The following is a 13,847-nucleotide window of genomic DNA, read 5'->3' on the forward strand; positions in this document are numbered from 1 at the left end:
TAACAATAATTTGAGCATTGACTAATTGATTTTGAATAAATATAATATGTACATGTAGATTTATTGAAGATAATCTACACTCCCTATTATTAATACATATTGTACTTTTTGTTGTTGTTATATAACATGGTAGCTGCCATTGTTTTGTCAGGCACTGAACAACTTCATAACCACTACCATCCCTGGACAAACGCAAACTTTAATGAAACAACTAATGTGCTGTAGGCATTGCCTATAGAAGCCTGCACCATTACGTTCAACATTACAAGTTGAATACCTAATTTGTTTGTTCAGCACTTCGCTATCACAGGCCTTTGGGACCAGAATTACAAAAAAAAAATCATTAAATCATTTTGTTTCCATATTTGAGTTATTATGTGCTTTCTCAGATATGTCTGCTTGCTATTTAATGCCGTTTATAATATGCCCAGTTTCTTGTCTATCTCCTTCTCCTTGTCAGAGAACAAAACCTGAGTATTCTCATACTGATAGAATCAATTTTGATTCATGTCTAAGATTACCAAAGTTTGAAATATTCTTTGAAACAAAATCAAATCTCTTGTTTAGGACCAAACTTTGGACAAACATATGGAAAACGTATTTTATCTTCTACTGCTTGGATATTACAATTGTAAGTAAAAATAAGATTGGTGTTCATTTAATGAATTCACTTAGACATATATTGTTTACCCTTTTGGCACAAGACAGGAACACAACCCATAAAGAATTCAACTGTATTAGAGGACCCGTTGATTGGAGATGCCCACTTGGTCAGTTAATGACAAAGTCAATGTTTAAGTCATTCATTTAGAAAACAAAAAAGAAGGTGTATCATGGAAAAGTTTGACAGCCATTCATTTATATACCAAAAAACATCCATTACCAACACCTTTAGGTAGAATACTCAAGAACTCAAACCAGCCTAATATGTGTGATTACCATCAATTAACAACATGTATACAACTTCCTAAGGAAGATTGGCAATAATACACTAGCTTAAAATCTATTACTCCAATATACCCACTGTGGAACTGTTGTAGTCTGTCAATCCATAGTTAAAAACATGTATATAATTTGATAAATTTATTGACCAAACGCTCATATGACATGCAATACAAACATCCATGGTCACGTTGAAAAACAGATCCTGTATTATAATAAATAGAAATGATATCCAAACTTTTTTGGAAAGCTTATACTTATAAGAATATACACTCATTGCTGTTGAGCCCAACTTAGTGCTTGTTATGAAGTAAAGTCCTCTTTAATATTTCTATTAGAAATCCTTTTTCCTCAGTGTTTGCCTAAAATTGAATCCTATCACATACAATTTAACTGAAACAACAGATGAAGTGTAGCAGTATACCTTTCAATTGTTACAAGCAAATCATGATTTAACAGATTTTTTTAGTGAAAATCCAATATAGAGATGAAAGCTGTTGTCATAAGTAGACATAACATTGTTAATGAGATAAAAACAAGAGATTATTAGCATGACAGTGTATATTATGTGATGTAAATGATAATAAAAAAATTGTATTATTAATACACTTCAAGCAGGTTTTAAATATTGAATTCCTGCTTTGTCATCTGAATGAACAAGGAACTGGTTGAGCAGTACATAGCTGAAGAAAAAAATGTTTTGAGTTGGCAACAGAATAGTTTACATGAGTGGTTTTTTTTTGTTTTTGTTTTTGCTTGAAAATGTCGATCATCTGTAGTGATTATTCTTATTTCACTTTGAAATCTATGTTTTAAACCTGGAAGTTAAAGTGATCATAAAGATAGTATCCTGCAATTAATGATCCATATCTTTACAAAGCTGTTGTCAAACCTACATCTAATGTCCGGGAAGGATTGTTCACAGTAATTCCATTATTGCATCGTTTAAACTGTTTCAGTTTGTGTCTACCATGAAATATGTTTTTAAGTCCATTTCGGAAATTGTCATTTAGCCATCCATATAAATATGGATTAATACATGCTGTGCTCATAGCAATTATCTTCAATAATAGGTCTGTCATCTTAATATAAGGTCTAAATGATGTTTTTGATATAACATTTCCTTTAGAAGCTAAGATTAAACTAAATAAATTCCATGGTAACCAAAATATTGTAAACAATAAAACTATTGCCATTAATATTTTGTTAGTTTTTTGGTTTCTTTGTGTGTCATTTCGCTTGTTGGGTCTGTTTTTAAGAACAAGATATATCCGAAAATACAGTACGGCCACAATAACCAAAGGAATAGCAAACTGCACAAAGAATACACCCATACTGTACATGAGTTGTTCTGTTAGGGACCACATTTCAATACATTGACTGGTGTGATAGTTAATTTCTGGTATATCCACTTGGTGAAGGTCCATATGAAAAATAGCAGGAATTGCGAAACATACTGTCAGAATGACTATTGATACCACTATACATATTGCCATCTGATTTGTCATTCTACTCATAAAAGGATATACTATGAGCATATAACGGTCTATTGCAATCATTAGCATGGCTGCTGTTGAGACAAAAATTGGAACAGCAAATAAAGGCATAATAACTCGGCACAATACTGGTCCAAATGACCAGTAAGCTGTTACTTGGTAATGTAACTGAAATGGAAGATTAAACACGCATAACATGATATCAGAAAGTGCTAATGTTCCAATAAATATGTTAGTTACTGTATGAAGCTGTTTACTTCTGACGATTACTGTAAACACCACCAGGTTTTTGATAAATCCTATCACTATAACAACAGAATATAAAGTAATGATAAATATCCTCCACGACTTTTTCTGAAGCACATTGTCATTTTCTTCTTGTAAAATACGTGTAAAATTTTGTAACTCGTACATAGCATATACTTCTTTTGTTTTATCATCAGTTAAGTTTTCCATGTCATAAGTCCAAAAGTGTCCCATCTGAATCCTGGTAATTGCAGTTAGTAATCCATTGTTGTTAACCTGTTACTCTGTAAATGGAAAAAAAACTGATTTTAGCTCTGTGTGAATCAAAGTAAACTGAGATAATAAATCCTAGTGGACCTGATACAAATACTCCCAACATTAAAAATCCAAGGTGATCTGATATCAATACAACATTAAAAATCCAAGGTGATCTGATATCAATACTCCCAACATGAAATCCTGGGTGATCTGATATCAATACTCCCAACATGAAATCCTGGGTGATCTGATATCAATACTCCCAACATGAAATCCTAGATGATCTGATATCAGTGCTCCCAACATGAAATCTTAGTGGATCTGATATCAGTACCCCTCCAACAAGAAATCCTATTGAGACTTGGTACCAATACTCCCAACATGAAATCCTGGGTGATCTGATACCAATGCTCCCAACAAAAAATCCTTGGGGATCTGATACCAATACTCCCAACATGAAATCCTAGGGAACCTGATACCAGTACTCCCAACAAGAAATCCTAGGGAATCTGATACCAGTACTCCCAACAAGAAATCCTTAGGAACCTGATACCGATACTCCCAAGAAGAAATCATGGGGAACCTGATACCAATACTAACAAGAAAGGCTTGGAACCAGATACCAATACTCCCAACAAGAAATCCTTGGGGATCTGATACCAATACTCCTAACATGAAATCTAGGGAAGCTGATACCAATACTCCCAAGAAGAAATCCTTGGGAACCTGATACCACTACTCCCAAGAAGAAATCCTTGGGAATCTGATACCAATACTAACAAGAAATCCTTGGGAACCTGATATCAATACTCCAAAACATATGTACAAGAAACAAAATACATTTTTAACATGTCTGGTGAAAGATCACAAAGAACATTTAGTCTTTGTCAACATTTTATTTCTCTTGAATAAAAAAAATGAACTTGTGTTTTTATGAAAGGAGACATACTTATGATAGGATATTTAATTGGAAAGAGTGAATAACCAAAATATGATCATGAGTGCTGAAGAATGCCTGGATTTAATGAGTGGGCGGAACTTGTTCGGTGCACGAGTTAAATCTTTTTGTGTTCTTGGCACGTTTGATCATAGTTTGGTCATTCACGATAACCAGCTGATTATCCTATTTATTATATATATTTTCTCCATTTTTCGTTGCTGTTTTCAACATGAATTTTAAATTTTATGAACAGCGCAGTCATATTCGTGTTGTGATGTTTTGTGATGTTTTTTGTGGGAGAAAGTCCAAGAGTGAAATTAGAGAAATAATTCCACAGTGTGAATTATCAAATTTTATTTTACATGGGGAACACTTGGTAAATCACTGCTATATAAAGCATAATATGTTATCTCTGTCTGTCTGTCCATCCTTTTATCCTTCACACTCTAGAGTACTAAAGTGTTCTGGAAAGAAATTCCTTTAGCTTAAAATTATGTTTAGATTGTACATTATCATCTGATACTGAAATATAGATAGTTAAGTATATATTATAAAGGTTTTTAAAGTTGGAAGAACAATTCAAGAAATCATTTCAAAATATTCAATAAGTATGGTATCAGATGGTAGTCACATTGACTTTCTATGAATTATGGGTATATCTCCCTATAAATATTAACTCAGCTGGAAACACCCCTTTTAGTGTGAATCATTGGTTCACTTAGAATTTTTTCTCATCTAGAGAAATTCATGTTTTTTTCCATTTAGGGCATTGTTCATAGCAATTAAAGCTGAATTAAATGTGCATTTGACTCCTGTTAGTATACAACTGTGTGTATCCTTGTTTCTATTATGATATTTATTTTCAGCTGAAGTTATTAAACTGTTTTGAACACGTTTCGTACAGTATGACTTTATACTTATACCAGAATATAACTGGATCAGTTTTTTTCTCTCATTTCCATGAAAAAGTATACAGTATAATAATAGAGTTATATGATCTTACCTTGTGAAGAGGGATAATCTTCTATTTATCTCCACACTCTTTTAACTTTAATGTACTTTTGCTTGTGACAGAATTTTACAAATATTTTATATTCACTTAATATTTAAGTCACTCCCTTTTATATTGATTGACACTTTGTTAATTCTTTATTTTCTCCATTAGATTTCACCAACAGCTTGACACAGTTTTGGTCACGTCTCATTGGCTAATGATGCTTGATCAACGTTTTATTGTTTCACAGTTTATTGGTTAAAGCACACACCATCTGTGCTTTACTATATCACTGTAATCCCACTGTTCACAATGTATACTGCTAATTGTAATTGAAAAAACTTTACTTTAAGAAAAAAAACCTCTCATACATGACTATAAACTTATAAAATAAAATGTTCACTTTCTTTGATTCACTGGAAGCTGTGTGATATAAATTATATAAATATATTTAAGATGGGTAAATATGGTTAAACGGTCTTGTCATTTACCCTTGTTGTTGATTTATGAAAATATGATTAGCAAATAGAAAACAGTAATATAGATGGATTATTGATTGTAATCTTACAATGCTGCCACTGACACAACTTATGAATAAATACAATTGACTTTAACATGAAGACTTCAGTACAAATCTAGTGTTACTCTGAAGTGTCTACTTTTAACTTGTTTAAAATTGAACTCAGATTTTCTCATTAAACGATACATGTACACATACTTCAGATGTTATAATAATATTGATGTTTTTGGTGTGAAGAAAAAAAAACAAGTGCTTCTCAGAATGATAGATAGTGTTAAGGTCAAGACATGAAGACAGTTTGATCATTCTATACTGGCTAGAATTGTAAATCATTAAACTTGAACAGTAATAGAACAGTCAGAAACTTCCTAGCAATACTTCCAATATTTTACATATGATTTGAAAGCACTGAAATATGAAACATCAGTAGATGTTATGAACAAACAATATATTTTTTTTGTTCTGAAAAGTTTGTAATTTATCCTTATATTATGGATATGTCCCTTGTGGGAATACAATATTCAAATGATTCAATGAAAATATTGATGAAGTGATGCATGTCAAATCACAATAGTCCTGCTCCAGCTTTGCCATATTTGTACTCCATCTGTCTGTCATATAATAAAAGTTTAAAAAAAATATAAAAAAATATACTTTTGACTATGCTTATAGTAATTGAGATAATATTTAATGTTTGTAAAAGTAATAGTCAACATTTTTTACAAGGTTACAAATGTTCTTCAAGTAAGGAACAAATGAAGAATATCCGTTATCTTAATATTGATTTTTACAATCTTTTTTGGTGTTGTTATTGTGAGAGTCACAGAGCATTTGTATGATAGAGCATTTTGATGAGTTACCTACAGATTGTTTGTATGAGTGAGCATCTGGATGTGTCAAAGATTGTATGTATGTGATGATATCTTGATGAGTTACAGATTGTTTGTATGAGTGAGCATCTGGATGTGTCAAAGATTGTATGTATGTGATGATATCTTGATGAGTTACAGATTGTTTGTATGAGTGAGCATCTGAATGTGTCAAAGATTGTATGTATGTGATGATATCTTGATGAGTTACAGATTGTTTGTATGAGTGAGCATCTGGATGTGTCAAAGATTGTATGTATGTGATGATATCTTGATGAGTTACAGATTGTTTGTATGAGAGGACATATTGGTTAGTAAAAGATTGTTTGTATGTGATGATATCTTGGTGAGTAACATATTGTTTTTATAAGAGAGCATCTCAGTGAGTTACATATTATGTGTTTGAGGGCATCAAGATGAATTACATATTGCTTGTATGAAAGGACATCTTGGTGGTGTACAGATTGATTGTATGAGAGAACATCTTGGTGGTGTACAGATTTGTATGAGAGAACATCTTGGTGGTGTACAGATTTGTATGAGAGAACATCTTGGTGGTGTACAGATTGTTTGTATGAGAGAGCATCTTGGTGAGTTTTATATTGTTTGTATGAGAGAACATCTTGATGGGTTGCAGATAATTTGTGTGTAAGGGCATATTGATGAGTTATGTATTGGTTGTATGAGAAAGCATTTTGGTGGTGTATACATTGTTGTTTTCTTCTGCTTCACTGATTACTCAAACCTAAGATTGTGAAAGTCTCTTAAAAATAATACATTACTGGCCATTCTTCTTCTTTCACTTTTGTGAAATATTTTATTCTATACTTAGATGAATTTGACTTTGAATTAAATTCAATTACCAGTTGGATTGATTCATTGAGATTGCAGAATGTTTTGGATAGTATACTGTTTTGAAGCTGACGTTGCTTTTTTAGGCATTTGAATTTTAAGTAATTAATTAAGTGATTGGATTTGAATTAAATTACACAGTAGATTCCAAACCCCTAAATAAAAGATGTGATTGGTTTTGGGGGTTATGGTTCTGTTGAATTAACCTCTTAAAAAATTGGGTCCAAAAACAAGCGTTTCTTAAACTCTGTATAATTTTCTATTTTTTTACCATTTTTAATTGGGTTTGATTTACTTGCCTCAATTGTATTGGGTTTGACCTCTGCACTTCTATTGAGCTGCATCTGGTAGAGCATCTAATTTTTTCCCTTATTTTAGACATTTCTTTTCTTGAACCAGAAGTCCATCATGGTTAACCATAACTAAACATGCCTTGTAATCGACAAGCATCCAGTATCACTGTATGCTGATATTGTTATTGTAACAGTTAGGTTTTCAATTAGGGAATACTATTTCATCTTGAAAACTCATATTTCATTCTCATGACATCATTGATGATAGAAAAATGTATTGGTTACTTGTAGAAGATAATTACTGTATGATACAAATATTTTTTAAACATTCAATTTAAGCTTAAAACAACTGTTTTTTGGGGTTATTGTGGATTCAGTTTAAATTCTGGTTAAAATGTTATCCATAAATTTCCTCAAGATTTTTGCTATAATAATCTATAGGCGAAATAGTTATGATAGTCTCTTAATGGTCTTAATTCTTGTCATGGTGAGCCTAGATATATCTGGGCAGGGTCCTGTTTCCCCATTACTGGTTATGGCAGTATTAATTCAAGTTAAGAAAAGCATAAATTGTTTCCATATGCAAACAGCATGAATTTGCTTTGAAATGAGGCTGTCTTACATAGAGTTCGTTAAAAAAAATAATGTCTTGAGAGCTGAAGAAAGAAGTCTGTGCTGCCCCAAAAAGTGAGATTTGTTTAGGAGTGAGGCTTATTTCTGGCCCCTCGCCACAGCAGAATTTATCTATAGTGCTTTATTTTGCCTGGAATCTAAATAAGAATGATGTCTCTCACCACCATTACTATGTCGACTACTTCTGGTTTTAGGCCAGACTGAGGCCAAAAGTTATTTATCACATGAGTGACCATTCAGGAGACCCCTTGTGACTGTAATGAACCTTTTATTTAGCTTCAGTGGCCTTCACAGGGTACAAACAGTGGGATTAATGTGCTTTGGTTCCTGACTTGCTTCTGTTGAACCCCACATCTAGCTAAATGGCCAAAAATGACCATTTTCAAGTGACTGACCCATTTTACTGTGTCAAGCCATCCACCCTCCTGTTTTGTTACTATAGTAACACATCTGTGAAGTCATATCATAAAAATGCACTAATTTATTAAGATGATAGTTATAAGATTTTTTTAATGTTTTTCGCTCCTTCTGACTTTCATAAAAGAACCTGTACAACTATAAAGTTGTAAGTCCAGTTTGTTGTATTCTGCAATTAAATGATAATATATCTATATAGAATTTAAAGGAAGATAGTTATTTCTCATAGTAAAAATGTTAATTTTTGTGGTTGAAAAAATAAATTGCAAGAATATTTTGTTTATACCCCTACTTAAGGGCTAGTTGGTATATTAAAATCACCATTCTGTCCATTTGGCAATTACTTTGGCCCCCAATAGATGGATTGATTTCAAATTTAGTGTGGCCTTATATAGATGATAAATGATTTTGGATGCTCTCCATTACCAGCTTCCTGTTTCTTGGAACATTTTTCTTTTTATAGAATGATAGAGAAAAGTTTCTTACAAAAAATCACTGCTGATATTGGATGGATTGATTTCAGATTTTGTGTGTGGCTTTAAACAGAAGTGGCATACATTGTAAGTGATTTTTGTGCTGTCTGATGTATGTCTAGGTGAGTGGGGTATAATGAGCACAACAATATGTGAAACTTAATGTTCTTTGTATGTGTATTTTTATAGTAACACTAATATAATGTTGGGTGAGCTTAGTTCAATTGACAAATTGTTGTACTGAGATTTTTTGGGAAATAGTATAGGAGAAATGGAAATTAATTTTTTTTAGCATCTCTTGAGATTGTTAACATTCACTAATATATAATGACTTTGGGGTTGCCAAGCCTGGTATAATCAATTTAATGTCACTATAAGTACACTAATTATAGCATCAAAGAGATCTTAATTATATTTTCACTGAACAAAACACAGGAAAAATTTCCCTTATTTGCCTTTAGATGTTTTCTCTCTATGTGTTGTACAAATCTTTTGTTGTTTAGAGGACAGATGCTCTAACAGACCATTGGCATACCTATGGGAACAAACTGCACTCTATACTTGGCCAATCTGACATTGAAACTACCTTTTTACAAGGGGTATACAGAAAAAAGGGAAGCACGTTGACCAGTCCTTCAATTTTAGTTTCATTATGTAGATGATTTATTATCTCAGAATAATCCTAATTTCAAGGATAACTTACATTTTATCTAACTTGACACCTTTTTCTGATTAATACCTTAAAACCTATACATAGAGGAAAACTTTTTGACAAACATATTGATTTTGATTTTCCAATTGTAAACTTCCACTTTTTAATGGGAAATATACCAACATCTCCAGCCTTTGTAGTATATATTCCACAGTTGATCCATTACTATACCGACGTCTCCAGCCTTTGTAGTATATATTCCACAGTTGATCCGTTACTATACCAACATCTCCAGCCTTTGTAGTATATATTCCACAGTTGATCCGTTACTATACCAACATCTTCAGTCTTTGAAGTATACATTTCACAGTTGATCCGTCACTATACCAACATCTCCAGCCTTTGTAGTATACATTTCACAGTTGATCCATTACTATGCCAACGTCTCCAGCCTATGTAGTATACATTTCACAGTTGATCCGTTACTATACCAACATCTCCAGCCTTTGTAGTATACATTTCACAGTTGATCCATTACTATGCCAACATCTCCAGCCTATGTAGTATACATTTCACAGTTGATCCGTTACGATACCGACGTCTCCAGCCTTTGTAGTATATATTCCACAGTTGATCCATCACTATACCAACATCTCCAGCCTATGTAGTATACATTTCACAGTTGATCCATCACTATACCAACATCTCCAGCCTATGTAGTATACATTTCACAGTTGATCCGTTACGATACCGACATACCCAGCCTATGGAGTATAAATTTCACAGTTGATCCATCACTATACCAACATCTCCAGCCTATGTAGTATACATTTCACAGTTGATCCGTTACTATACCGACGTCTCCAGCCTATGACGGGCTATGTAGTATACATTTCGCAGTTGATCCATTACTACATCAACATCTCCAGCTTATGTAATATAATTTTCACAGTTGATCCATCACTATACCAATATCTCCAGCCTATGTTGTATACATTTTACAGTTGCTCCATTACTATACCGACGTCTCCAGTTTATGTAGTATACATTCCACAGTTGATCCATTACCATACTAACATCTCAAGCCTATGTAGTATACTTTTTACTTCTTTGCAAGTGATTTGTACCCTAACTTCTTTAGTAGAGTGGGGATACTGTCAAATACATACATGTGAACCTACCGGTGGTAATTCAATTCTGTCGGAATTAGAACCTTCCTACCGTTCTACTGTTGAAACAGAAAATCTACTGCTATCCGAACATTACAACGTAAATGAATTTTGGACCCCATTTTTTTTTATTTACTGAGTGAAAAAACTGAGAGGATCGAATAACAACATTTTGGGTTGATCTCAGGTAGACAGGTGAACATGTTATTTAGGGTCATAAACAGTAATTTAGAGCTTAAGTGGTTATCAACGTGACGTTATTTAAAAGGTGTGATGATTATATAACAACAGATGATTGACAGTTATCCCAAATTTTATTGGCACACGCTTAAATGATTAAACGATTTATTACTGATGATTGGGGCTCATTGTGTAAATATTGATGCGGGACTTCAGATTTTTTGGTGGTTATGGAAACATTGACCATGCATCCACTGAAAATGAAATTGACTCGAAGTATGGCTTTTTTTTTATCCAAGTCAACACAGGAATTATGTGAATTTTTCAATTTGGAGCACTCTCATCAACCGTCAAAATGCCGAAATGCCGTAATATTTCATCTTCAGCGCCTCCTGCCAAGAAAGCAAAGTACTATTCCAAATTCAAGGCTGCATGGAAGTCAAAGTGGTGCCAAGCCAGTAATGACTATTTGAAATGAAATCATTTTGATGCATATTTATGAAAAAGTAGCTACTGTAGTGACAATTTTTAAATGAAAATTACTTAATTAATAGTAGCTATAAAGTAATGATGAAACTTTTAAATTGAAAGTTATTCATGTTTATGCTGTTCTTGTTATGAAAATATTGTCATTAATAAATAAATTTAAATCATTAAAATGTTAAAGTGTTGATCCATTGAAAGGGTCATTCCAACTATTCCAATAGAGTATTCACCATTTGTTCTCATAGATACAGACTTAATGCAAGGTTTTCCATAAGTTTCACACATATTTGACTTATAACACCACGAAAAAAACGCTGATAAAAAACCTACAGTTTTCAAACCAAATCTCCAGCTGAAAAATGACAAATCTCCAGTTTTGTAGGAATGACTTTATCACATGTATGCAAATAAACAGGGGTACATACAGCCTTGGTTAATATTATCACTACAAAAGTTGTATGGTCATCATCACAATTTTATCAACCAGTATGAAGTTTCTATCTGAGACAAGATATCTGTTGTTACTAGAGTGACAACCTACCGACACTTTCTACATTTTTCTAGATTTGCTATTTGAAGGTTGCCTCTGGCAGAGAAGAACATGCTTACCTTTCCTGAGCACCTGATGTCACTCCAGTTTTTTGTGGGAGTTCATATTGCCAGTGCTTTAGATTTTTTGTGTGTTGTCTTGATTTTTAATTATCTTCAGTTTTTATGTGGTATTGTATTTAATTTTATTTCTGTATCTTCATCATGTATGTGGATCTTCTCTTGTTACCTTGGTTTCCTTGTTTTCAATTTTTGCCTATGAATTGTCCTTCTGTTTTCATTCTTCAGTACTTTTTCCTGATCCTTGCTATTTTGGCTTAAATTATATAACACATCCAGTCAGCTGTATGAAAATACCTCCCCATCTGACATTTTACTCCAGTAAGAAATTTAGTTTACAACAAATTTATTTGTTAACTTCATAACAATAATATACTATACATAAATGAAAACATTCAAGGCATTTAATCATTGTGAGTATTAATTACCACAGTTTTGAATTAGATTTAACAGGACAATGAAAACAAAAAAACATAAAAGGTTTCAGAAATATATGTACAAAATTGAAGAGAAACATAATGGGGATGGATGGATGCATTGTTCTTGTGTGACACAGATTTTACATTCATAGTATTAGATCAGAAATCTTTTTGACCTTTTAATAGATATGAAGACACTGTAAAAAATAAGTATATTTTCTTTGTACATTAGATCAGTACTGCCCCTGGTAAGCAGTGAAACATTCATTCTTAAAGGAATTAAGTGCAAACTCTTGAATAGTGTTATACAGTTTTCTGTATATTTTTTTGCATTTGAAAAAAAAATGTAGACATTTTCAATGGGAGCACCACAACTACACACAGGTTCGGCTTCAATATGAACTCTGTGTAATTCATAGAAAAGGAAAGACACTGAACATTGTAGTTGGGTCAAACAAATATTTAATTTAAGGGGGCTGTAATTAAAATATTGAGGAATGTCTAGTTCATGCAAGAAGTCTTCACTTCAAATTGCAGGTTTGAATCTTGATATTGAATTTACATTTTGCATGTCTTCACTTCCAGTTAGAAAGAGAACATGTACCCCATTTGATAGTGTTAGCATAGGTTTACTGAGGTCAATACCACCATAGCTGTTTTTATGTCCCTATCCAGTTTTATTTATAATAAATTTATAGGAAAATGATAGACTATTCATCATTGCTATTGATGACTGTATAATGCACACAAGAGTCCTTTGATCATCATATTAATCTGCACAAAATGAGCAGAAACTTTTGAAGAGTGTTTCTATACCCATTAATAAAATCCTAATTATCCAACATCATTGAATTGCACCTGATTTTAGGGATGAAAAATATACAATGTTGACAGTTAATTAAGGAAGCTGGTAGGTAAGGAGACCCAAAGTCAGTTGTGGCTGTTCATCATGTCAAAGGTTCTATTGAATTATGTAATTTTAAATCCTTTGACCTAACTAATGGGCCTATAGAATTACATAAGTGAAAAGTCTTTGAAAGATTTACAGGCACAATGCAAACACATTACTGAGTATTGACCATCACAGTATCTAACAGCCTGGATTGTGTTCTCATCAATACTGTACATGTAATGTAATACCTAGATACTTGCTGCACACTGAAATCAAGGAACAAAAATTTATTGAATGGATTAAATTTCAATTGTTTTTTGTTTTGTTTTGTTTTGTTTTGTTTTTGTTTTGTTAAAAAAAAGGTTTACTTATTGTGATTTTAAATGGAAAGAGACACTTGAACTTAATAAGTGAATAATATTCAGATATAGGAGGATTGGGTTGAGGTTTTTATTTTTATACACCAAGCATCATAGATGGAACATACCATTGCCTATCTACTTGTCT

The 13,847-nt window shown here is 32.5% G+C and overlaps 2 protein-coding genes across 2 annotated transcripts in view; one reads left to right on the forward strand and one right to left on the reverse strand.

Moving 5' to 3' along the window:
• The window catches only part of LOC148623458 (cleavage and polyadenylation specificity factor subunit 2-like), a 123,959-nt gene that overhangs the window by 31,185 nt on the left and 78,927 nt on the right, over positions 1–13,847 (forward strand). The window lies entirely within an intron of this gene.
• Positions 1,069–5,068, reverse strand: LOC148623459 (prolactin-releasing peptide receptor-like). Its single transcript, XM_088565255.1, has 2 exons — positions 4,886–5,068; positions 1,069–2,968 (listed from the first exon to the last, which is right to left on the reverse strand). Exon 2 carries the CDS (start codon positions 2,916–2,918, stop codon positions 1,815–1,817), a length of 1,104 nt encoding a protein of 367 aa, XP_088421381.1. The 5' UTR covers positions 2,919–2,968; positions 4,886–5,068; the 3' UTR covers positions 1,069–1,814.

Source organism: Perna viridis, chromosome 2, assembly GCF_037379345.1.
Source record: "Perna viridis isolate PV_CMFRI_1.1 ecotype Kerala chromosome 2, ASM3737934v1, whole genome shotgun sequence".
Classification (NCBI taxonomy): Eukaryota; Metazoa; Mollusca; class Bivalvia; order Mytilida; family Mytilidae; genus Perna; species Perna viridis.

Bases quoted from the DNA above. Each gene is read 5' to 3' on its own strand.
- LOC148623459 (XM_088565255.1), bottom strand. From the start codon at position 2,918: ATGGGACACTTTTGGACTTATGACATGGAAAACTTAACTGATGATAAA.